The sequence below is a fragment of the Melanostigma gelatinosum genome (genome assembly GCF_949748355.1).
Source record: "Melanostigma gelatinosum genome assembly, chromosome: 21".
Taxonomy (NCBI): Eukaryota; Metazoa; Chordata; class Actinopteri; order Perciformes; family Zoarcidae; genus Melanostigma; species Melanostigma gelatinosum.
Window position 1 is genome coordinate 17,060,136 of NC_136654.1, and position 26,623 is coordinate 17,086,758.

General features: G+C 43.8%; 1 protein-coding gene across 1 annotated transcript; it reads right to left on the bottom strand.

Moving 5' to 3' along the window:
- Nucleotides 1–1,208: 1,208 nt before the first annotated feature.
- prkcea (protein kinase C, epsilon a) lies at nt 1,209–26,561 on the bottom strand. The gene is made up of 15 exons (XM_079293801.1): nt 25,435–26,561; nt 15,041–15,104; nt 10,389–10,554; nt 10,278–10,312; nt 9,478–9,566; nt 9,029–9,158; nt 8,140–8,282; nt 7,806–7,908; nt 7,050–7,237; nt 5,728–5,901; nt 5,472–5,626; nt 4,948–5,086; nt 4,587–4,775; nt 2,582–2,728; nt 1,209–2,016 (listed from the first exon to the last, which is right to left on the bottom strand). The coding sequence occupies exons 1-15, from the start codon at nt 25,777–25,779 to the stop codon at nt 1,867–1,869; spliced, it is 2,217 nt and encodes a 738-aa protein (XP_079149927.1). The 5' UTR covers nt 25,780–26,561; the 3' UTR covers nt 1,209–1,866.
- Between the last annotated feature and the right edge of the window lie 62 nt (nt 26,562–26,623).

Sequence of the window (26,623 nt, forward strand, 5' to 3'; positions counted from 1 at the left end):
GATGATAGGTCAGCCAGGCCAGGAAAAGCATAACCCTAACCCTCCCCTTCCTCCCTCTCTCCACTCTACCCCTCCCCTCTTCACTTCTTCTTCTCTCGCACAAACCTTGAAGCATCCCACAGAACAGATCTGCCTCTGAACTGCAGCAGGCGAGAATCGATAAAAATAAAAAAAACGAGGGAGGAAAGATGACACAGAGGAGTCTGGGAGTGATGTAGACAGCTCAGTGTTTTATTGGAATCAGACCAGACAGGACTAGCCCGGCTGTTGCACTACATTTTGGCACAGAGTAAGATAGTGTGACCAGGAACAGCCCTACCCCCGGGTGCACAAAGCTTCACTACACACCGACTCTACTGCACACAGAGCAACCAGCTCACCTTCATTCAGATCACTGTACAGTACACGCGACGACAGTCCTCCTCTGTGTGTGTGTGTGTGTGTGTGTTTGTCAGAAAGAGAGTGAGAAGAAGAGGGAGGAGGCAAAGGAGAGAGTCTGTATCTGGTGTTTTGCTTGTGTGTGTATTGGAAATGAGAGGTAATTCAGCTGCTGGTTTTCCACATTTCTTTTTCACCCGGCTGTAACAGACCTATGATAGTATAGTTATAGTATTATACACAAAGGTTTCCTCCAGATACACTTTACAATAATAATAACTATAATTAAAAAAAGAAAGAGAGCAATAAGAACGAAAAGCCATTCTTGAAAAAAAGCAAAAGTCATAAAAGCGTGTGGTTTTGGCTGAGCGAGACGGCTGCTGGAGGCAGGAAAGGGGAATTGGTGCTTTGGAGGAGAGGGGAAGGAAAGGGGGGGGGCTGAAAACACTGATGGTAACTATAGAAACAGAAATACTGAGGACGAAAAGTCACACACCGACAGGGAGAAAGAAAAATCACGCATTCGCACTTACAAATATGTACATTCACGACAAAAAAAAAAAAAAAACGCCCACGGGTCAGCACATTCTCGCTGGCGGGACAGACTCTGAAACTAGCAGATGGATGAAATAGCTGGAAATCGGGCTTCACGCTGCTACACAGGCTGCCTGTAACACTCTGCTCCACATAATTAGTTCAATAGCCTGCAACTTGTAAGCTCGACATTCACTTTATACACACGAGACAGGAGCATGATGAGCACGAGAGTTCAATCACACACACACACAAAAAACACATTTTGAGGAGAAAAGAAAAGACAAAAATAACACTTGACGAAACAAATAAAATATATTGATAGTCAGGGTATTGCACAAATATTTGGCCCTAACTGCTCCACAATTAGGACAGTAATAACACAGGTAGGGTGCTTGTCCATGCGCCACGACTCTCCTTTACTAGCAGACAATACCGACACAATACAGCCACTCAACACAGGCTATGTACAGGCCTCTGCACCCAGCACCCACTGTACAGTCCTGGTGCTGGGGGAGAGAAGCAGTACGTGTGTGTGTGTGTGTGTGTGTGTGTTTGGTTGTCTGAGCATGTGCAGTGAGCGTGTTTGTCTTGGAGTAAAACTTGGGATTGTAGTGCGTGTGTAAATCTACATTAAAAGTGTGCAACGAGGGGATGTGTGTGTGTGTGTGTAAGAGCATGTGCAGCTGTGTATATTCATAGTCATATTCATATTTATATTCATAATAAATCCAGGCAACAAGAACAACACAATGCAAGTAAAGAATATTCAAAAAAGTAACAACAACCAATAGCTTCAAAGTAAAGGAGTGGCCGTGTTTGTGTGCGTGTGTTTTGTAAAGGGATTTATGTTTCTACACATGTATGAATGTCAGCGATGTGTGCATACATGCGTGTCAGGTTTAGTGTTGTTGGATACGTGCGTGTGTGTGTGTGTGTGTGTGTGTGTGTGTGTTAGGTTTGCGTCTCCTCGGGGGCACAGTAGGAGAAGTCCTTGAACTCCTCCTGGTTGATCTGTCGGATGATGGCCTCGTCCGTGGGGGTCAACACGGGGTCCTCCTTGGTGAAATCCTGGTCGAAGTTATTCACATCACGCTTGGTCTTCTGCAGAGGCACACACACACACACGCACACACACACACACACACACACACAGGGCAAAGACGTCAGAGGAGGAAACTTCACTTCAATCTAGTGCTTCAAAAGTGACGTTAGAGCGACACCTTCTGACCACTGAGACTCACTGCCTCTACTGTGAAGAGAACACTTGGTACCAGGGCTCTAGACTTTAACTTTTCCACTGGTGGCACTGATGCTACAAACTTTCTCAGTTGGTCACACCAGCACATGATTTGGTTCGCACCCTCAGTGACACTGGATCGGTGACAGTCTGTCATGCGCCGCGCACCGCTACGTACATGCATAACTTGTGCGATTTAATTCTTCTCAAAACCCACACACATAAAGATCTGGCACGTCTACGTGATACGAGCGCACAGACCAGTATATGCGAGCGGAAAAGCATCCTCGCGAAGGAGCATTTCACAACTACACAACTGCAGCCACACATGAACTCAACCAAAATCAAATACAGCCTAAAATGAGTAAAAGTTAGATGTTGTTTATATTTTCCTTCTTTCTTTCCATCACTAAATGTTTTGTTACTTACAATACGGGGTTTAAAGGGCGGTTTGACTTTTCTCTGCTCCAGCAGCACCCAGTCGATCTCTCTGAAGAAGGCATGGGTCTTGATGGCCTCCTCACAGCCCTGGCTCACCACGCAGCCCAGACGCTTGGCCGGGTTCTTGGTCATGAACTACAAACAAACACACACACAATACACATTTTTTGAGTTCCAATTCCCCCCCCCCCCCCCTCAAATCAGTTTTATTATCATACATATTTTTTGGGTCGTGATTTATTCTCATCATGTTATTGGATGTACTTTATCCAAAACTCATCCAGTTTATTTTGTATTCAAATATCTTGCAACATAAGTGTGTGTGGAGTATCATGTTTTTATTGTGGGACACACACACACACACACACACCATGTCGCCAACTTTCTCACTCGACTTGCCGACTTTTCAGATCCGTTTTAGCGACTTAATGCTCAGAGTAAACTCAGTCAGCGGCTCCTCCGGCAGCAGCGTGTCTCCTGTCCACTTTCCCGCGAGAGTAAGTACTATGGTTTATGTCATGTTTACTTGTATCGCTCTGCAGGTCCGAAATCTCGTCCAGATCTCGGCAGCTCCCCAGAAAATAGCTGCGTTCCATTTCCTCGTCTGCAGTCCAGGCAGGCTGCATTCCCACTGACCTATATTAACTGCAAAAGACTTCACTGTTGTTTCCGCATCAGCGAAAATGCAGACGCGCATATTCCCCCGTATAGATACAAACAATGTGTTCAGTCTAATCAGAATACTCACGTGTGGCCACCTAGTACGTTTACGCCGTGCCCGCCCACGGACATAAGGGTCCGAGTCTGAAAACCAACCCCCTTTAGGACCCTCAGCTGTGGTTTCCTCCATAAAATGAAGAGGACAGAAGCGGAACGAGGGGTTGAGCAAAAAGCATTTCAGTGCTAATAATAGCGCGAGGCATTAATGGCTCTGTGGCACAAACAAAGAGGCGTAGTGGCGGAGTGATGAAACAGGTCAGCAGAGTGCTGGTGTTATTTACTGCGACTGAAAGCCGTGTCTCTTTTGTTCTGCTGCCTGTTCAGTATTGTAAGAGCACTTTGGTTTTATGATCGCATTGTTATTACTTTAACCTCTTTGACTGACTTTCTTTTTATTCTGCCTGGTATCAGAGCAAGGAGAAGCGTAACACCTCTGTGTTAAGTGCACTTTGAATGCGTTTCATTTGTTCGTGTGCAGCTCTGACGATAGAAACGTGAATGATAGTGCAACGCGAATGACAACAAGAACACCTGATAATCTCCGAGCGAAACCTTTTTGCATGAAGTGAAAAAGTTTGGCGATCACAGTCTTTCATGTTGTAATGCAGCACGGTGATTTCAAGGTGAAAAGTCATGTTGACACCTGGTTGCATCTGGCTGAAAGGTGAGCTTCTAGTTTTCATTGAACTGTTGTTCCGAAAGCATTTAAACGACTGTATTTAAACAATAAAATCGAGCCTTTTAAATCGTGTTGAAACAACAGTTATATGTACAGTCATGTGCTACCATTAGATTAAAGTCACAGGAAAGAAAAAAAAAAGCAATACATTCTGATGTATTTCAAGAATCCTCTTTTGACCATCTGGATAAAAAAGATATTCCATCTGTTGCATCATAAAAATGTTTCCGAGTTCTGCTATCTAATCCAAACAAAGATGGTAGCTGGGGATGAAAATGTCCTCGCTGAAGTTATGAACCAAACATTCAGGACTTCACTATCAGTTATATTTCTCCACATTGATGTGACTTTCTAATACGTTCTTCAGGATCTTCTGAAGAGTTGTAAATGTCGTTGAACGACCTTCTGGGTTTTTAAAGAATCGCTGTTCATTTATTTTTCAGAAAATCTTCTTTTGAATGATTTTGTCTAAACTCTGTGTAACAGAAATATTTAGTTGATGCACTCTTGAAGATAATTGAACAGCTCTTCAAACCCTAATTAACAATCGAACAAAGGAAATGTTGTGTGTGGTGCTGCAGAGACGACTCGTACCGCTCTGAGGATGGAAACGGCTTCTTTGCTGAGCCACACGGGGTAGAGGACGTCGTCGTGGAGAATCGACTCGAACAAGTCGTCTTCGTTATCGGCTTCAAACGGAGGCTGTCCGGCCATCATCTCGTACATCAGCACCCCCAGGGCCCACCAGTCCACAGAGGCTCCGTACTCCAGCTCCTGCAGGATCTGAATCCAACAACAGCACACGGTTCAACAATGGAGGACAGGAAATACTGTAACACAGGTCCACCAGTGACAAGGAATAGATTAAGAAACTTCAGTAAGTGCACTGAGACTACAGAAGAACCGAGGGAGAATAAACCGGAGTCCAGAGCGGCCTGTGGACGGTTCAGCTCACCTCAGGGGCGATGTAGTCCGGCGTGCCACAGAAGGTGGTGGTGGTCACTCCGTTCTTGATGCCTTCTTTGCACATGCCGAAGTCCGCCAGCTTACAGTGTCCCTCTGCATCCAACAGGATGTTATCCAGCTTCAGATCCCTGAGAGACAAAGACAGACAGACCGGGAGAGAATCAGCACCACCTGCTTTCCGTAACAGTTGGACTCGCTGAGAGAAGTGAGCACGCGATGTAAAATAAAAAAAATGTGACAATCACCATGAAATGCAATTAAAGTGTGAAATATGTTGTCATGCACCCTCTAGCATGTTCCTGTGAGATAATCGTTTGTGAAATTGTTTAATAGTCCACGAGTTCTTCAAATAATTGATAATCTCTTGATTTTCCCACGAGGATTCGCCTCTAAAACAAGACAGAATCTGAATATTATGAAGAATCTATTTGATATTTCTAGCTTTCTAGTTTTCCCAAAGCAGTTCAGGGTGTCTTCAGCTGAGACACATAAAAAAACACCGGGGACGTTTACCTGTAGATGACCCCGTTGCGGTGCAGGAACATCAGGGCTGAGGTGACTTCGGCGGCGTAGAAACGAGAGCGAGGCTCGTCAAACTTCCTGGATCGCTGAATCTGAAACATCAGGTCTCCTCCGTTCACGTATTCCATTACAAAAAACAAACGATCCTGCAGAGAGAGAGAGAGAGAAAAAGAGAGGTATGGGACGGAGAAAACAGGGTGGCGCTATCACACCCTGCATGCGTGTGTGTGCTGTTTGGTGGTCCTACCCGTGTCTGGAAGCAGCAGTAGAGCTGGGTGAGGTAGGGGTGTCGGCGGGCGAGGGCCAGGATGCGCTTCTCTGTCATGGTGCAGTCCACGTCGTCGTCCTGCAGGATCACGTCCTTCTTCAAAACTTTGACGGCGTAAACATCCTCCGTCCCCTTCAGCTCCGCCAACATCACCTGGATAACAGATAAAAGATGGGGGAGACAGGGAGGAAATTATTGCTCTGTATGAAATCAGCATTACAAGACCTTTGTCAAATCGAGAATGCAGAGTGAAAAACTACTATTAAACTGAGAATCTTTTTTGTTTTAGTCTGTTGGTCTGACAAAACAAGACACCTGAATACTTGGGATGACCTGATGGACTTTTTGTTCTGTTTCGGTCTCCACTTTAGCTGCTAAATGTTCAGCTGCTCGTTGCTAATTCTGTCTGTCAGCTGCTTTGTGCTGTTCACGCCCCTTCTCATTCCCAGAGCGTCAAATAGCGACGCTTTGTCAGGCCCCTCGGCATCCGACACCCTTCCACAAGACACCCTGTATGAAACGCACCGGGCTTTTTTAAGTAACTACAATGTAAACTGATCCGCAGCGTCATTCGACTCTCAAAGACTCCGATGACTTCGTATGAGCATCAGAAATAACCTCACAGGGTGAGTGGGTCAAACAAACACAGGACTTTCAACCAAGAGGCCGCTGTTCGTGTCCCGCTGGAAACCGACATCGTGTTACAGACAGCTGTTCGCCAACTGACACCAAGGGGTCCTAAAAAACCATCAGGATGTGACGAGTTGGGATGAAAATGCGTCGGCTATTCAGGTAGTGTTTATCAGTTCGTCAGAGCATTTTCTGTTGTTGTTGTTGCCAGAAAAACAACACTAACGAGAGCGGTGAGGGTGAAACGAAACAGTAAAGTTGCAACCATACAACCAAAACAATGAGCTGAAAGATGCTAAAAGGCTCAGTTAATGTAAAAACATTGATGAGTGCAGCTTTAATGTTATCCCCTTACTGCATGAGCGATCTTTCGCCATTTAGTTTGTTAATGTTTTCAAACTAAAGGCAACGATAGGAAAAGGTGTGTCTGACTGTTTGCTATGGTACGCAGTGAAAGGAAATGTGTAAAAGAAGCTGCCTCCATACAAACATAATTGACATGTGAATTGTTCTATTCTGGTCCCTGATAACACTGACGTCTCTTATGAATAATGGGAGCCATGATGAACAGGGCGTTAAAAGAACGAAAAAAAAGCACCCTGTTTCAATTATGAACATCATGAGCAGTAAACAAACACACACTGTCAAACGCCTCCACTGTGTCGTCGCACCTTGCCGAAGCTGCCTTTGCCGAGAACCTTGATAAAGTTGAAGTCCTTGAGGCTCCTCCTCTGGATCTGTCCGTTCTCCCTGCCTGCCGAGGAGGACGAGGAGGAAGAGGAGGTGGTGGAGGGGGAGTGTTGGGGTCCCTGCTGGTCGAGTGACAGCGCGTCCTGCAGGCGATCTAACTGTGCCAAGTCTACGGGTGTCAACGGAAAAGCAGATCAGACATCAGCGAAAACAGGCCGACTGTCTTTTTTCTTTTTTAAATGTTGCTCATTATTTGTGACCGATTACTTTTCAATAAACTTTAAAATGATGATCACATCCTCTGTGATGACTCAGTTACATTATCTCTGACCAGGGTGATTAAATAGCAGCAGTGTTGTTGTTGTTCATCAACGTTTGGCTCCGTGAAACTAAAGTGGGAATCATTCCACAAAGAGAAAGTTAACTTTCAGTTCTCAGCTTGCAAAGTGTGAGAGGACGATGACTAACCGTGACAAGCAACTGGTGGTGGGCGGTGGGGGTTAGTACTTAGATAATGTACGTTTAGTCTTATATATACAAGGACAATAACACGTTCAACTGCTTACTTCTTAAAAGGAGCAACAATATTATTCCTGAAATGGAAATACTACCTCTTACTGGTAAAATTAACACAGTAAAACCACATGCTGCTGAGAACGCTTCTCAAAGGGCTTTGAAATGCCTGTTTGTGTCAAATCTGTGTTTTCTGATGGTGTGTGTGTTGTGTTCAGTGTTACCCTGCTGTGAGGGGGAGGTGGGGACAGCTGGCTGGCTGAAGCTGTTGTCCTCAGTCTGGGAGAGCTCAGGAGGAGACTGGGGAGGGTCCTGCCCTGGAGTCAACTGGAGAGAGAGACACACAAACACGGCCGTTCCTTTGGGCTGAACTCTTTAAATCAGAGAGTTGAATCCCAGTTTCTCAGAAAACCATTGTTTTACAATTCTTACTCTCAATGATGATCGTAATCAATTGACTTTTAAATACGCATAACCATCCGCTTATCGTGATCAATTTGACCTGGACAGACGGGAACACAGAGGTTTCCACTGTTACCGGAGCATCGTCCTCGTTACCTTCCTCCTGCGCTGTGCGGTGTTGGAGATCTTGTCAGGCGTGACTCCCAGGTCGGCCAGGACCTTAGCGATTCCTCGGGCGTCCACACCGCAGTTAGGAGCCACGTTGGTCTCACACCGTCTGTGCACATTCATCTTACAAACTGCGTGACAACAAAAGCACATGGAAATGGTTCAGGTTAAACCCAGGAAGGCTTTCTGGCTCAATCACTGTAATTATTTTTTAAATGTTGCCTGCGCTGGAAGGTGTGATCAGCAGCAAACAGGTGTCCATCAATGCACTGTAAAACCCTACCTGCTTGCTCGTGGTATTTTACTTTGGGAAGACATTGCTTCGTAAATATATCAAACATTTAAATTATTTCAGATAAATTCATTACATTTCAAATTATTTATAAAACAGGAAAGCACAAAATCCTCACATTTGAGAGACTGCAGCTTCCTTTTTTTGCTTAATTGAACAATGATATAAAATCATTAATTAAATATATGTACTGTATATACATACATACATATGGCTCGTTTTGTGCACTATTTCATCGGAAAATAGCAAAGATTTTCTCAAAATGTTACAAAATTCTTTATAAGAATCAAAAAAGTATTCCCTTTTTCTGCACGACGGAGAACATATCCTTATTGGCAGAGATACAAGTCTATGCGTCGGCATTTACCATTAAACTGGAACGAGAATGTTTTTTATTTCATTGTGACTTAAAGTGATTTTATAAGATGCACTAACGTTTCCAGAAACATTTGTGTTTCTTTGTTCAAAGCCTTTGACTTTAAATATATGCACAATTAGGCTTCAATGAGGTTGCAAAACACAAGCAGCTCCAAACGCATCCCGTGTGCACTGACACTGTAAAGTCCCCACTGCACCTGAACTCACCTTTGCACTGCAGGCCCTGCCTCATGAGGCCCCACAGCAGGGAGCCGCAGTGGTCACAGAAGGTGGGGACCTTGTAGTTGTGGATACTGAACTTATGGGGCATGTTAACACTGAACCGCTGTGAGCCCACCTACAGAGGGAGACAGACACAGACACACACACACACACACACACACACACACAGACACAGTGTTACAAAGAGGTCACCGTCGCATTATCGGAGGAATAATGCATGTGGCTCAAGTACACGGTGTACACGTTACCTTAAGTAACAAAGATTTATTCACGAAAGATCTGAATGGTGCTCATATTCAGTTTTTCCTACATGATGCAAAGTGTGTTTCAACAAATAATAAATGTTAAAGAGGACATTTTCTTCTGAGCTGAACATCTCTAAACAAATCTTTAATTTCTACCAACAATACTCCATGTGTGCCGTTTGCATTTACCTCTTCAGGCGTGTCCTCCTGCTTCTTCATCCCGGCACACTTGGTGATGATGAGCTCATGGCAGCGCTTGTGGACGACGCACGTACACACTGGAAGCACAGCATCAACATGAGGTGTTCACGGATGTTGTTTAAAACTTATCGACTAAAGTTTGGTTTGGCCTATAACATTTGACAATAAGTATGAGATGTTAAAACTGATGATATCCCCGAGATAAGATGGACCAGGAAGAATAAAAGTTATGTTCTCCAGTGATTCTGATGCACGAGTGAAGCATCGATTTGATACACTGAATTAATATCCAAGCCCACACTGACCTTATTAAGGGGGTCGAGTAGCGGCTGAATGTGACTGACCCACTTTAAAAGTCGATATAAAAATGTAACAGTGCAATCTAAACGTTCTTAAACAATAGAATAATAAGAGTGTTGTGTAGCTGCAACCTAAAGTGGAGTATGCTTTAGGGCGGGCTTACTGTGATATGATTGTAATTCCTGAGCAGCAATTGAGTGCCTCAACAAATGAGTGAAGTAGCACTTTGACTCCCAGCTGAATGTTTAGCATATTTGCATCCACTGAAGAAAACATGCTGAGAAAATGTGAAACTGACACAATGTTCATGAGCGTTTCTAACAGCAGATGTTGTTGGTGTAATGCAGGTCATCTGTGGCTCTGGGTGACGGTGGCTTGAGACCAAATCACAGCAGTCGTTCAGCAACATGTAATCCCTCTTGAGTTCTCATGCTTAAATAATAAATGATGTGCAGGGAAATTGGAAGCCGCCAGAGAAAAGTACTCACCCTGACACTGGTATCCCTGCTTCCCCAGCACGCCCCTATCGGATGAGAGGTTGGTTTAAGGAAACATAACAGCAGGTACGTGGGGGTCGAATATGTGTTTTTGGTGCCTACCAGATAAAATCTCTGCAATGTGAGCAGTAGGTTGGTTGTCTCAGGTAGGTGGCCATGAACTTGTGTCCATTGACTTGATGGACGCGTCTTCGGACGGCGCCTTGTCGCCGGCGAGGGCCGATCCTCTCTCGAAACACCCGCTCCTCATTCTCATTGGTCCCCGTAGCTGTCAGGTAAACACACACAAGTTTATTTACAGAAAACGAATCCCTGCAAATAAATTGTGTTCCTGAGCGAATTTAGAGTGCTGTTTTCTTACCACGAATATATTTCACTTCCTGAGACGCTTTAAACAAATACGGATGATTTGCATCATGTTGCTTGAGATGTTTAATCATTCAACGGCCTCTCATCTTCCTCGCCCCACCCCCCCCCCTCACTCTTCCTCACATACAAACACCCCACACCTACCAGATGCCTATGCATACGTACATGTGCATGCTATTTATACTTTCATGTGTGGGCAATAAAACGAAGGACAGCATATTAAAATACTCCTCCTCAGCGAGCGCCATCCAACCAGCCGTTCCCTTCCTCGCTGCATCTCCCCGGAAAGATAAATGCTTTCCGAGGGTAATCTTCAGACAAGAGAACCACCTCCACTCTCACTCCCACACACACGCCTTCCCTCTGCGCTCCTGTCCTAGTTTGCCTGTCTTTCACCCCCCCCCCCCCACCCTCTCTCTCCAGGGTGCGTTATAGATGTGGTTACTGTTGAGTTCGATTAAAGACAGGCTGTCTAGGGACTGTGTGTGCGAGTAGGAGTGTGTGTGCGTGTGTGTGTGCGTGTGTGATGGTGGTGTCGGTGAGAGGGGGGGGAGACAGCTTAACAGGCCATTACTGGGATCACTTTGTTTTACATAACACATCATCCATCTGTCCTGGACACACACACACACACACACACACACACACACACACACACACACACACACACACACACACAAGGAGGGTCATGAGGTACAACACCAGTTAGGAGCCTTCGTCGGTGAGACAGACGTACTCTGGTTCATCTGAATGACGGCCGTCCAATAAACACACACATACGGGCGAGAAGAAAATTCAGATCTGACAGAAACGTGTAGAAGACGAGCAGACAGCGAAGGCAGAGAGGAAGAAAAAAAGCTGAACTACAGATGGTGATAAAAAAACAAATGTGACATAAAAATGAGTAACAATACAACCGTGGCAGTTATCCATCTGCTTCTCAAGCGACCGCAGATAGATTTGTGTGGACAAACATCTATTAAGATTAAAACAACATTTTCTTACTGTTGATGTGTGTGTGCAATATCTAATTGAGTGCTTTGAGGTATTTGGAGGAGATGAAGTTGAAGTGACAGTTGAAGCGGCTCCTCAAATATGGATACGATTGTGGATACATCTGTGAAAATTTAAATAAACGAAAGGTAGAAAAGGCTGCGTACACCTCGACTCAAAAAGTTTCAAATTACAACATTTTAAAAGTGATACTTTTTTATTCTTTGGAACTTCTGAAATAGCAGCAATCAGTAAAGTTAAATAAGTGTAAGTGTCACTTTAAAGTCCCTCCTAAAATACTGAATAAGACTGTGGATACATTTGAACAAAGTCCCATTAAGATTGTAATACTTGTCTTGTGTCACAGCAACAATAAATTCACCATTTGAAATGTGTGACACAGACCCCCCTGTGCACTATTGGTGGATGGACTTAAGTGTTCTAATGACGTCAAAAAATAAGCAACAAATGAAACTAAAATGCAAAGTTTGACTCAACAGAAATTTGGTGGGTCAGATTCTAGCATGTAGATACATAATAACTATTAAAGATTAAACTGTTGCTGCGATCATTAACATGAAGGATACGACTTCTTATTACTTATTTATCACAAAGCCATTTTGATAAAGTGTTTTGCTGCAGTTCACTAATTACGAAACATTCATCAAGCTCTTCATCTTCCATCACGAGAAGATGAATAAAGATGGCTGATATATGTGTTAAACAATCTAAAGATATTCAGTTAAATGTGATATAAAAACAGAAAATTCTCTACATTTGAGAGGCTGAAAACAGCATTTTATGCCATTTCTTCATGAAAAAGTACTTTAACTATTATCTGATTATCAAAATAGTTTTATTTGTCTGCCTATCGACGAATCCATTCGACGACGAATCGTCGGAGCTGTAATTATCATGATCAATATCATGATAATATGATCAATTTGAAGTTAATTAAAATTCTGCACTGAATCTATGTCATTCATTTCTAAGCACATAATGCTTTTTACAGGTAATTAACATGGATACATTAAAACATGGATACATTAAAAAACAACATTTCTTTGGTCATTTGTAAGTGCTTATTCATGAAAGCTATCTTTTAAGCTTTGATGAAAGTGAATACAAGATTTAAAGGGAACAGAAAAGGATGAAGAAACAGAGAGGGAGAGACTGCAGATGGTCAGATTCGGTCAGATTATTGTCTTTATTTGCTTCCTGAGACAAACAGATGAGAAAAGAGGAGAGGAACAACTCTTACCAGCCTCGAAAGCTGCAGAGAACAGATTGCACCAGGGGGGAAAAATAAAATCTGCTAAAAATACCACCTCTTCCTCTAGTTCTCACCCTCCATCTCTCTATCCTCCTATCGGCACACGCACACACACACACACACGCACACACCATTTGTTTTTATCAGCATACATTAACATCACGAGCACTCATGCCAGCTGAACTCAGGGAGGAAGTTGAGGAGTGGGTGGGGAGTGGGTCGTGAGGTCACCACAGAGTGTCCAATCATCGATGAGGACGGCAAGACTCTGATGCCTGATTCTGCATATGTATGTGTGTGTGTGTGTGTGTGTGTGTGTGTGTGTGTGTGTGTGTGTAATCCGTGGCTCAATCTCACCTACTATTTTAAGAATCAACTCCCTCTCTCTTCACCCTCTACTGCTCTCTTCAGCCGTCTTTATAGAGAAACTATACCGCTGCAATATAACTGCTGCATATATATATATATATATATACATACACACTTTTGCTTGGAAGGCAGAGAACGATTTCTATTTATAACCAGGTGTGAAGATACACAGGTGCCGGTGAAAGCCACTCTTATCGGGCAGCATGTGACTGAGCGCGTGTGTGTGCGCGGAAAGTGCTAATTGAGAGAGATGTTTCCATGTTTAATGAGTACAAACAAATAGAGGAGAGGGAAATAGAGAACAAGAGCGAGGAGGAGAAAGTTCTATGAATTCTGTTATGTAACTTTCTAGGAAAACAGGAAACAATCATTCCATCGCAATCGCATACTAACCGCGCTATTGGCGTGAAACTGAGTACGGCGTGCATTCACACCACATGGTATGTGATATATATGAGAAATGAGACGTGAGCTTACTTCACATACTGAACTGTCCCACAATGCACTGCTTCTAGGTGCCTTGAGACTGGCTGTCAGCCTTGTGAGATATGTAAATTGGTTTTCAGAGATGTGCCGGGGTGCCTTGAAACCGGCAGTCTTGTGTTAAACCTGCAATAAGTGATGTTTTGTCCACTTTGGGGCATCAGAAACAGGTAGTGAACACAATAACAATGTGTTAACAGTATTGAAGATGACATGGTGAACACGTTATCAAACAGTTCCAACTGTTATGGAGTCATATTTGTGTCCTCCAGATGAATAAATATAAAAAAAACAACATTCACTCTGTTTTTGGTCTCCACCAACGCCTGAGGGAAAATATGTGACTCTTTTTAGCTGATAAATACTTCTCTCTGTTCACCAGCTAGTCTCTAACTGTGCTTGTCTGCCGTTTGGGGCTGAGCAGGTGGTGTACAGTGGGTTTTTAGAGATTCTTCATTGAAAACCGCTGCCTGCCGGGGCGGAAAAACGACGCTCTGAGAACCGTGAGAGTGAACCAAAACAGTCAAGGAAGCTCATTGTAAAGTAAAACAACAAGACCACATCAGTCTTAAGGGATATTACGAACATTTTACAAGGCTTTAAATGATCATTTTATTCAAATTACAGGTCTATTTGTCATGCAATACTACTGAAAAACGTAACTCCTGCTACTTTCATGACAGAGAACAATAATGAGTACATTTAATAACAAATTGAATGCTATCTAGTTGTTTTTTATGCACGCCAAAATATACTAAAGCTGCACTAATCACTGTTTTTGTATCATTAACGGGTCGAATGACAATGTGTGATGTGAAAGAGGGAACTTGTAGTTACAAACCCACAAAGAATTATCCCTGACTTTGCATTTTCCTTCCAGCTCTACGTAGCGTTTTAAGCATCTTTCAGCTAATTGATCAGCTTTTTACGACCCAAAACTGTAATGTTTTGGCTCGCTCTCACTGCGCTCATTGTCGGCCACAGGAGGCAGATTTGACACACTTAGAAGCTGAAGAGACAGAGATTTCCCACAAGAGTTGGGCGGCACCCAAACTTTTGTCAGGTGCCAAGAAACACGACTCCTATTGAATGCTAATGTTTCTCAGACTGCTGGATGTGTAAATGGGCAGCTGATCCCTGACAAGTTCACCATCTCAACTTTACCTAAAGCTGTACTTTCCATCAAAACACGCCTACGTGTGTGCGCATGTGTGTTTTCATGTGTAAAACCTTTCCTTTCACCGGTAAAATAGTGCGTTGGTTTTACCTTCAGTCGAGGATCCGGACAGATCGATGACCACGTACACCTTCCCCTCCGGCTCCAAGTCAATCTGCAACCGACGAAGAGATGGACAGAAAGAAAATCAGTGAGCTGGACAGTGAACGCAGCGGGGGGGAGACAAACAAACACCACCGCACATGGAAGAGGTCATTATCTTCACATTACCCCACCCCCACCATTCTCATCACCATCTTCATCAATGGGTTCCTTTCTATCCTCACCGTCATCACCGTAGACCCCATTTACTCCTGCAAGGCTTGCTTGAGAAAGCAGGAAGACACAAAGTTCGTGGACCGCTCAAGTGATGAAGCTACAGTTCATTTAATGATTACAGGTGACCTATGATGTATTCATCCACCTATCTAGTGTGTGTTGCAATCATTTAACAGTTCTATTTCTCCTTTCTGCTCCAGGGTGGATAACATTTTCATTCAGAGATTAATAAGGCATGACATTAACTTTCTGGATATTATCATAGCGGATATGCTGTTACTATTAACCACATGAAGTCCTCAACAGAGTCAAATCAGCTTTCCTGACCAAATGTTCTTGTGCTGCGAGGAGTTTGCAGCCAACAAATTTGCAGCATTGCATGTTGGACAGAGTGATGCTCGTGGAGTCTCATCCAACCTTCTTATTTTTAGATCACCAGCGAGCCCAGTCCTCTCTGTGTCAACAGGAAAGTTGTTAAATGGTAACAATTGATTTCTCGCGTTATTCTCCCGGAGACGTTCAGAGTGAAAAAGGACGAGTTGTTGGAGGATAGCCGAAGGAGTTATAATCCATGAATCCTCTATATACATGGCATACGTCACACACAACTGAAATAAATGAAAGCTGATCAAATCACCATATTTAATTATTTATTTGTATTAATAATGAAAGTTTTATAAAAGAGATATTTATTGTTAAACATATTGAATTACCGGTCATAATAAGTTCTTTGTGTTTGAGCAGGTGACGTCAAAATGGAGGCGAATTTATTCTGGGAACAGAACAATTTTCATGCTCAAACATAATACTCGATAAGCAAACATACAACCTGCATACGCACAAGACTTATGCAACAAATAATGGCATCACCCCCCCCCCCCTTCAACATACAAGTGGAGAGATTAGAGGGAGTGCAACAGAGAGACAGAGAGACAGACGACACAAGAAGAGAGAGAGTGAGAAAGAGAGGTTTAAATCCTGAGTTAAGCTCTGGGACAGCAGCAGATCCTCTTATGCAACAGTCAGACTCGCACACAGCCAGGGACACACACACACACACACACACACACACACACACACACACACACACACACACACACATGTCCATGCATTGCTGAACATGAGACACAAAGGTCGCACAGGAACCGGCCTCAGACACGCTGCATACATCTCATGTAGAGGCAGCAGCAACGGCACACAATCACGTGAAGAGGACTCAGGACTCGTATGTCGTATGGCGCCTCAGTCATAAGCTCTGAAATGAGTGCTGTCAGATGAATAACGTGAATACACAATTGGGGCATTTGCAGGGTGCGATTAATGTCAAGTAGAGGGGATCAGTTGAAAGAAAATGAATCTGCAGCTATTTCGACAGTAATTGATTTATTGTTTCTGAAGCAAAAACAAGTGTCAATGGCGTTGCTGCCTTCCTTTGTCATCTATCCTCATATACAGTGAATACCTTTGAGTTTTTAGATTTTTGATGAAACAAAAAAAGACATTGGAAGACGTCACCTTGGGCTCTGGGAAGTTTTGATGCCATCTTTCAATTTCACTCCTGAATGAACAAGTAAAATAATGAAAATAATCATTAGTGGCATCCCTTATGTTCAGGAATATGAAGCTAAAGATAATAAAAGGCACAGAGAATGTAGCACTGATGCTCATACGTGTAGTATCGTCCTTTTGTGGCGTGTATAACACATAACAACTGCATGGGATTTGTGACCTATAAACGGCGTTGGATTCTTGATGTCTACCCTTGAAAATGATGTGCTAATCCCCAAATGTAACCTCTTGCGTAATGGTGCATCTCGGCGGGGATTTCAGCTCAAAAGATGGAGAGTGATTTGGAACAGAGTGGAGCAAAACAGACAGCACCATCATTGATTTAGTGCTCGGCATCCTGAGGTAGGCAAGAAAACTGCACTGCTCTGACATCACCAATTACTGGCCACTTGGGCGGCGAGTTGCCTTCAAGCTCGCACTTTTCTATCCAAATCTATAAGAATTACTACGACACAGATTTGTGTTTTTTGGAGATGAAACCATGCCAGTGTTGAATATATATATATCCCAGTAAGCTACTGCATTTACACTTTAGAGTAAAACAACCCAGTAGAACCTAGGACACAGTACGCTATTTGAAACAGGCAATGCAGATGCAACCCTCTATCATCACAGGCTTATATATATTAATATATATATATTATATATTATATATATATATATATATATATATAATATATATTATGGTTTCTATGCTTCCATCCAAAAGGCTTCCGTATAGCCAGCATTGATTACTTACAGGCTGACCTGATGGATTACAGAACAAACATGCGTTGAGTGGAGATATCATAGAAACGAACAACTGGCTGTTAAGACACACGAGAATGCGACCGTTTCAGAAACGTCAGAAGAAAGAAATCTTTTATTTTCCTAATATCCGACGATGACGTTGACTCTGCAGATATTCCTATGGTTGCCGTTTTACTGCAGTGTAACCGTGTATCCTAGCAACAGACGTTTCTATGGTTGCAGTGCTGCTGTAATGTTTTTAGCATAGAGCTTTTAAAATAGTTTAAATCGCTTTCGAATCAACAATGTATGTGTTCAATAAACGAGATAATGTAGAGCAAGCAAGTGCTATTAAAGCTCTTGTGATAACGACCGATATTTGTACGTTCGTTTGTAAGTGATGAATGGACAGAGTAGCAGATTATTAGGCAGGAACATTGTGGTTCACACCAGATCTACACTGGTCTTGGTGTCAGCGAGCCGACATCCACAATGACTGGGCTTTATATTTGGGACTAGGGCTGTCACAATACCAGATTTTCACGACATGATTAATGGCCAAAAGAATCCACGATATCTAAAGAAATAACACTAATAATGCTGTCATGAAGACAGGAATACGTCACCCACAAATGAACCACTTGTGTAATTACTCACCCTGTGTTACCTTGAATGTGTCAAGAGAACTTTGCCTCCACGAACAAAGACTTCTGCGTAAACAGTCCCACGCATGCTCAGCGAGTTTAGACTTGTCCAAAGTGTTTTAAATGGTAAAGTTTTAGAAGACGCATACGACTGGATAAATAAGACTTGGACTAAACTCTGCTGGGATCAACTTACAGTCTCCCTTTCTGTGATTCTCAGCTCACCTGTCTCTATTTGAACTGTCACAACCCATTTCATTAAGCCCAACCCTTCAGCAGGTAATTCAGGACAACGCAAATACTAATACACATGTACTATTGTAAAAATCAACACCCCTCAGGCATTTTAATGTTATCGAGTCAACTGGGGGTTCAACTGCGCCTGACAAAGGTGCGTCAAATAGTTTAATGATGCAAAAGTCGGATCATTTCAGGTCAGGGTTGGGCAAATTGTTTATTATTATAGATGTATTTACGATCAACCCAGTAATGGATTAAGGCCTAACAGTTAGACAGCACTAATAGAATGCCATATACAATTCAGAAGATATTATCCACATCACCTCCCCTGTTAAATGAACTGTAACTTGACTTGGATTTAACCTGCAGTGTGCAGACACACACACACACACACACACACACACACACACACACACACACACACACACGCTGCACCGTCCCGACAACAAAAGATAGCGGGAGGAGAGAGCGCTGGAGAATCTAGTTCGCCTCATGAATCTTGTTAGTCCAATTAGGACACAGATACAGCCAGGGAGACGGAACTTCACAAACCATCTCACACTCGCACAAACACACACATACAAGAAGCTTGAGTGTGTGTGTGTGTGTTTTTAAAGGAGATTTTTAAAGGAGATTTTAAAATGGACTTCGGAGGGAGGTTCGCGTTAAACACACATACAAGCTTAACTCTCTTGCGCTCGTCCCTTCACCACACATAGAAACACACACACACACTTCTGACAGAATGAAAACACACACTCAAACACACACACCATATGCAGCAGCACAGCGAAGCACTCAAACAAGCAGACAGGGCACTCAAAGCTTGTATTTTATCAATACTGTGGAGCTAACCCCCTCCCACTCGTCGTCCATCTAGTTCGCTATCTCTGTCCAACCAGACAGCTCTCTCAGGAGCGTTTAGTCTCAGTGACAGCCTCCCACATCCATCTGTCAAATAACAAATTTCGGCTTTGAGAGCGCTCGACGATATTCACAGAACAACATGTGTGTTTCTGTGTGTGTGTGTGTGTGTGTGTGTGCCCTTCTTTCTATCACTCAGTGGTGTGTGAGCGTGTCCGCCTGCAGACACACTCAGGAGGCCCATGCTGAGTGTGACAACATGGGAGTCATGCATCTTTCATGTCACATCACAGATGGCTAATAATGTAAGAGGAGCTGAGCTGTGTGGCGGTGGTGGTGAAAGGGGGGAGGATGGGGGAAATTCAACAAGGCCCCCCCCCCCCCCCCCCCGCCACGAGTGACGGGTCCAACGGTCCAGTAGCGTCGAAACTAGACAGGAGGAGAATTTGATTTAAGAGAATCGACATTACCGAACAAATCTTCCTGTACACTCGTCTTAAAGCTCACACACACACACACACACACACACACACACACACACACATATCAGGACGAGTGTGAGAAATCCAGATGGACCGGCAGACGGCCTGTTGAGCAGCCGCTGCAGATCAGACAGTCAATGCCGTTGGATCTGTCTCAATGAAAACACACCTCATGAAGACTCACGCTGCCGAAGGAAGCCCCGTTTCTCACCATGTTGGGATTCCGATTGCAATCATTTTCAATGGATTCAACTCTGTGTCAAAATAGCATAGAACAAGTTCGTATCAAGTATGGACACAAACTTAATTTGTTTAATTAAAAGAGGAAAAGGGTGCAGTAAAAAATATATCACGTTAGTTATAGTATCAGTCTGCAGAAGAACTTAAATTGACCAAATCTTTATTTTAAAAGGGGACTAGCTGGTCAAAAGATAAGAAATCCAGATCTGTCCCGGTATCAGATGCCGACTTGAATTCAGTTAAGAAAACTATTGTTTATCGCTCCTCTCTCCATGACTGAAAATAAAATACAAATTAGTTTGAAATCTTCTTTGTGGATATGCAAAAATAGACTCTCGGTCACAGAAAGAGGCAGTGTTCATTCCACCTGCTGTCCCAGAGCTCTCAAATATCCCCCATTGCTTGCCTATCACAGACAACATGCATTAAACACCCTCTAGAATACAGACACACACACACACACACACACACTAAAGGCTGACCTGATTTGGCATCAGTGGGCAGAGCACCGGGTTTATCTTTTGTGTGTGTGTGTGTGTGTGTGTGTGTGTGTGTGTGTGTGTGTGTTGTCACGGTGAAACCAGGGCATCTTAAATCCAGTCTGTACTACTTAACCAGCCGGTCACTGAGGGGTGGAGCCTATGATGTCAGCATTGCTGACAGTTCAATCAAATATTAACATTAACATAATAAATTCAGCTACAAGTATAGAAGTGTTACACTGTTTGCATCGGTCATTTGGTAACAAATGACTAAAAAACAGGATGGGGGCTGGCCTCTTATTGTAGTCCTTCCGTCATTAATCCTGGCTGCTGCAAGTATGAGCATGTGAGTGTGTGTTGATAGTGGCTGGCTGACATCTGACGTGGTCCGTGTCCCTGAGAGGAAACGTTACACTGCGTGGTCATCATGTCTTAGAAGCTCCCAGCAGCCTCCAGCTTGATTTATTTATATGTACACACGGTTTATTTCTACACCTCATCTCCCTCCCTCATCAACATCTTCCTCTTCTCCACAGCTTCTCCTCTTTCCTTTGTGCGTACTTTCATTTCTCTTTCACCTTCCCAAATCTCCCTTTTCTTAACTTCTAGGAACTGCCATTTTCAAAAACCTTAATTGAAGACATTTTACACCCTAAAGACTCATTTTAAAAACAGAAATAAAGTGGACTAAACCAGGCTCTTTATGTAGAGAGAACACAACTAAACTACAGTACGTGGCAGAAGGATTTGGATGAATATGATCGCTTACATAAAGGGCAATTACCAATTACTGCTCTTAACTGTGTGCACCAATAAAAGATATGTTGCGTCAATATTAACATTTATTATTAAAATAACATCTTTGAAATAGTGACGTTATGGCAGTGACTTTGTGACATAAGACGTTTTAACTTATTAGACAAAAAAACTTGGGTTTAAACAACTTAAACATTGCGCTCTCTCTCTCTCTCTCTCTCTCTCTCTCTCTCTCTCTCTCTCTCAGGGGAGGGCTGTCACTGTCTCCATGGGGATGGGCTCCACAGAGCATCTCAATCACTGAGTGGGACAATTAATAAGCATCAAAGCCTGGTTAATATTTCTCCGGCGGCACAGAGCAGCAGCCCGGCACAGAGCGGCAGCCTGGCCAACAGCGCTCGGGTCCACAGGAGGTGTATCATGGAGAGGTGGTGGAAGAGAAAAGAGAAGAGGAAGCAGAGAGAGAGAGAGGGTGAGAGGAGAGGGATGGTGGGATGAGACGAGCAGGGAGGAGGAAGTAAAAAAAGGACTGAGCTGAGGTGCACAAGCCTCAGTGTTCATCTTAACGCCATGCCATCTAATACAAGTTTATGGCATCATATTGAGGAATCTCACTCTTCTGTCTGACAGACACCACTGCTGGTTGAGGTGATTTCTACCATTCTCACCATCTTAGGTTAGCATGTTAGCATGCGGACATGTTATTTCGCACTCAACACAAAGTGCAGCTGAAGCTGATGGGAATGTCATTAGTTTTGCAAGTCATTTATCATAAAGCAAAGTATCAAACTCAATGAGATCATTTAGTCCGGACCAAAGTGGTGGACGATCTCTGCTCGGCATGGCTAAAGTTTGGTGCTGAAACAAGTAGATCGGGGGTCTCTAACTGGCGGACCGCGGTCCGGATCCGGACCCGGGACCTAAAATCGATATTTCGGAATCATACATATTAGGCAGCGAGTTTTTACTTTTAAGCGGCGCATCTTATACAGCCGTTACGGTACTTGTTCAGCGGCGCAGGAGACACCGACCAATGCGTTGTGAAGCTCAGCCAATCAAATGTGAGTATTCTGACAAGTTTCCCGACTGAGCGAGGTTTACACACACCGTGACAGACGGGGAGAGACGAGGAAATAGAAACAAGAGCAGGAAAATTGCGCTAATCAGAGAGGTTATCTCACATGACGTTGTCCAAAAAGAGAAAGGTGTTCAGAGAGAATATAATTTACAAGCATGAATGAACAGACTCTTCTATGTTAATTCTTCCCGCAGGCAGTTAAATCCAGCATGTCTCATATGTTCAGAAACCATAACTGTTGATAAAAGCGGCAAATGAAGCGCACTACGAGACAAAGCACAACTCCTTTGAACAAACGTACCCACTCACATCTAAATGAAGACACAGAAAATACACATAAGAGCCCAAATTGATCAGAATCCTAACGCATGAATTCACTGTCCAACAATGATGTTACCAGAGAGAATAGAGCTGAAACAAGTGTTAATAACCACAGATAAAGTCCATGCTCACTGAATTTAAAACTGCATTTAAAGCTGCAGGACAATTCAGTGAAATTAATGTTTCTAAAATGAATTACTTTATTTTAAGATGCACATGTCAGTTATTCTTTAATCCAGCCCTTACTGTACTTGAAATGAGAAGAACATTTATTTATGTATTTCTATGTATTATTTATAATCCATCCAGTTCAATTTGAAAACTGAGAATAATAATTGTTAAAATATAACTATATAATTGATCCATATATATATATATATATATATATATATATATATATGGCACTAAATAGCGCGAGTTAGATATTATTGTAATGTTTCGGACCTTTGCCCAAGGAGATTTTCTCAATCTGGACCTTTTGGAATTTTAGTTGAAGACCCCTGAAGTAGATCATTCGGCAAATTACAACAATTTAGATAATATATGAAGCCAAAATTGTCATGGCATTCTCTTTTTTCCCAGCTTATGAAATGTGAAACGTTGCTTCTTCTCTTTGTTTTATTTCATTGTAGACGTATCTTTGATTTTTGGACTGTTGGATTCCATCAAGCAATTTGAAGATGTCACCTTAGACCCTGGAAAATAAATTGACAGAATAAAAATTTGAATGACAGAATTGAGGCCATTTCTTATTTGAAAACATACACACATAAATGAGTGTGATGTTTAAGAGGAAAAATCGATTGATCTGACCGGAGTCTGAACTTTACATCCGTCACTGCAGACTGAGGAGTAAATGAAAGTAGGAGCAGCAGATGAAAGAGGAGAGTGCAAGGTACACAAGCAAGGCAGGAAGGAGGAGGATGATGGGTAAATGAAGGCGGGGGGGGAGATGAGAGGGGAATCACTGCTGGAGAGGAGAGGATGAGGGAGACACGGGAGGCAGAAGTGCTGAGTAGTGGAGGAATGAAGGAGAGGGGGGGGGACGGAATAGAAGTGGGAGGGACTGTGAGGCAGATGTATCGACGAGCCGGCCGGCTGGTCAATGGGATGTGGCTAATCAACACAGTGATCCATATGCTCTGACCTCACTCTGGCTGGCTGAGGGACGAGGTGTGTGTGTGTCTATTTATCTGCCAATTGTATACAGATACAGTGTAGGATTACATAACTATGTGTCAATTCATTATTAGCAAAGCTTCATAACAATGTAGCAGCATTGCAGAGTGGAAATGAGCTTCCTACGACTTAAAATATGAGATCGGAAACTCAGCACAATGAACATTTTGTTGCCTCTCTGTTTGTACATCATGTCACAGTCATATGTTAATCCGGCTGAGAGCAGAGTCTGTTTTAAAAACTCGGGCGTTGAGGAGTTTTTAAAAACAGTTACAAATGTGCCATTTTGACAGAATAAATTGTAATAATATTGTAATAAGCACACCTAACATTCACTGTAATTGATTAAGCATCTTATTGTTGTTTTTTTGTGTACTTGCAAAAACTGAAATGACTGAATACGCTTTGGAGAATGGTCGACAGTAAAATGTATGTATTTTGTAAGTCATGAGCTAAAGCTACACATTTAAAAAATGCGTGTCCACAGCTCCCTGAATGCTTGTCCTTCATCAGCCTTTCATCGAACGTAAAGCGAGAGGAAGATAAAACAAAGTGGAACAAGATCACATGTTAAAAGCCCAAACAAATGGCCCTTTAACCCCTTACATACAGATCTACATGTGGCCGGCCGACGTCGCAGTCCAGACGCAAATGAGATAACTGACGAGAACCCGTCACAAATGAAAGGAGTCTTTCCCGCCGCTGAGCTGCAGCGCGCGCATCTGTCAACATGCAGTGAGTGGAAACTTGTTGACGACGTTGAACCAGGTTGTGGTGAAGTCTCACAACATTGTTTGTGTGTTTGCTTCATACATGTAACTCTGCAGGGGGAAAGACAAGGGCACACCATGAAGAATGTGAGGAATGGAGGAAGGACGACTAACAGGCTGGACCTGAGATGCCCAAATCGGATCGGGTGCAAGTCCAAACAGCTCCTTCGTCACAGATAGAGGACGGGAAGCTGCAGAATAAAAGTACTAAACGCTATAAACAACAACTGAGGGAGGGATTTATTCATCAGCCTCAATATTGAGTTGGGTTGGTTATCGTCCAGAGGTGACACTAAATGCAGTTTCTTCATTCAATAACATCATTATGATGTGGTCATGTATTTGTGCTGCGAAGCTCCCAGTCAGGTGTGTGTGTGCGTGTGTGTGTGTGTGTGTGTGCGTGTGTATGTGTAAATGAATGTTTGTGAAGCAGTAAATGGACAAATTAGTCCATTTCCTGGGTGCATACGTTAAAAACAACCTGGTTTTGGTTCAACGCTTTATAAAATGTGTGGCTATTGCTGCTAGGAGACACTGAGCAAACTGCACGCTGTGCATTTTCTGCCCGATGCCTCCAAGTGACCACAAGCACCATCAAATATGCAATGCAAACAATGCAACAGCAGGGCTGGTGCAGAGACCGGGGGTCCTGTTTGTTTTAGGGTCCGGAAGCAAATTTAGCTTGACCTGCACAAACACATTCTTCACATATTCACATGCAGACCTGTGACTGTGGGGACCCCGAGGACTTCTGCCCGAATGCTCGGAGGGTAATTGAGACATACTGAAACGGCCACACATGGAACACATACCCAGTCCTCATAGTGCCTGGTCCCGTTCTGCAGCAGATCCTCCAGCTGGATGGTGCAATTGGCCACAAAGTCGTCATATCCGATGGGCGCATCGTGGAAAACCGACAGCTCTAGACTCCTTCCCTCGCGGACCTCAGTGCAGAACTCCTGGTGCCAGGCAGGGCTGTTGGTCTTGGTCCTGGTGGCGGTCTGGCCAAGCCGAGTGTGGTCCAGATTCAGGGCCAGGTAAGGGTCCAGCAGGAAGGAGCCGCTCTTCCCAACAGCGTGACGCAGTGCCCAAGGTGTGGGCTTCAGGTCCACCGCCTCACACACTCGCACCTTCAACAGGCCACTGAACACAGGCATGGCTGCAGGCTCCGTGTGTGTGTGAGTGTGTGTGTAAGGATGAATGTGTGTGTGTTTAGGCTAGTCTGCCTGTTCCTGCACACAAGAGTGTTTCCTTCCAATGAGCGGGGTCACTGCACAGTCCTGTTACATCCCATAATGCCGCTGGCTGCTTGGACTCTCAGTGTAGTACAGCCATATCTGAACACTGTGTTATCCACACACAGGCACGCACGCACGCACGCTTACAGCACAGCTGATCTCTAATGGGCTGAAAAACGCAGTAGCAACGCAGACTCGAACCCTTCAGAGGTCGCTTTGCAGAACACTCTCCCACCCGAGCGGCTGCCTTGTTTGTTTATGGTCGGTCCCGTGCGCCACACAAGAATCCGTTTCGGCGGAAACAGGCCGAGATTTAAAACAGCAGTGGTGGTGGTGGGAGGAGGAGGGGAGGAGTTGCGGGTTTACGAGCTCCGGTTGGGTTTCACGTGAAGCCCCGGAGCGTCCCCACGGTGTTTGTGTGTCTCTCCCGGGTCAGGGTGGGAGAGAGCGCGAGCAGCCGCGCCTAGCCATCCGGGATTGGTGCTCAGTTCCCAGCCCCTCGTTCACTCTTTTCTGGGATACTCTCCTCGCTTCGACCTCACGGTACCGCGATATTTGCGCGTGCTCTCGGAAAGCAATGCCTTTTTAGCCCCCTCAATGCAGTCTTTTGGGGACTCACGAGCACCCCAAATACATCACGGTGCTCCGCTCTCGTTCGGGTTTTTTCTCTCGCTCTCTCTCTCCTTTCGGTCCTTGCGCACGCCCTCTGTTTCCCGTCCCCTCTCGCTCTCTCCTGAATTCGTGAGTGAGCGCAGGCTGCAGG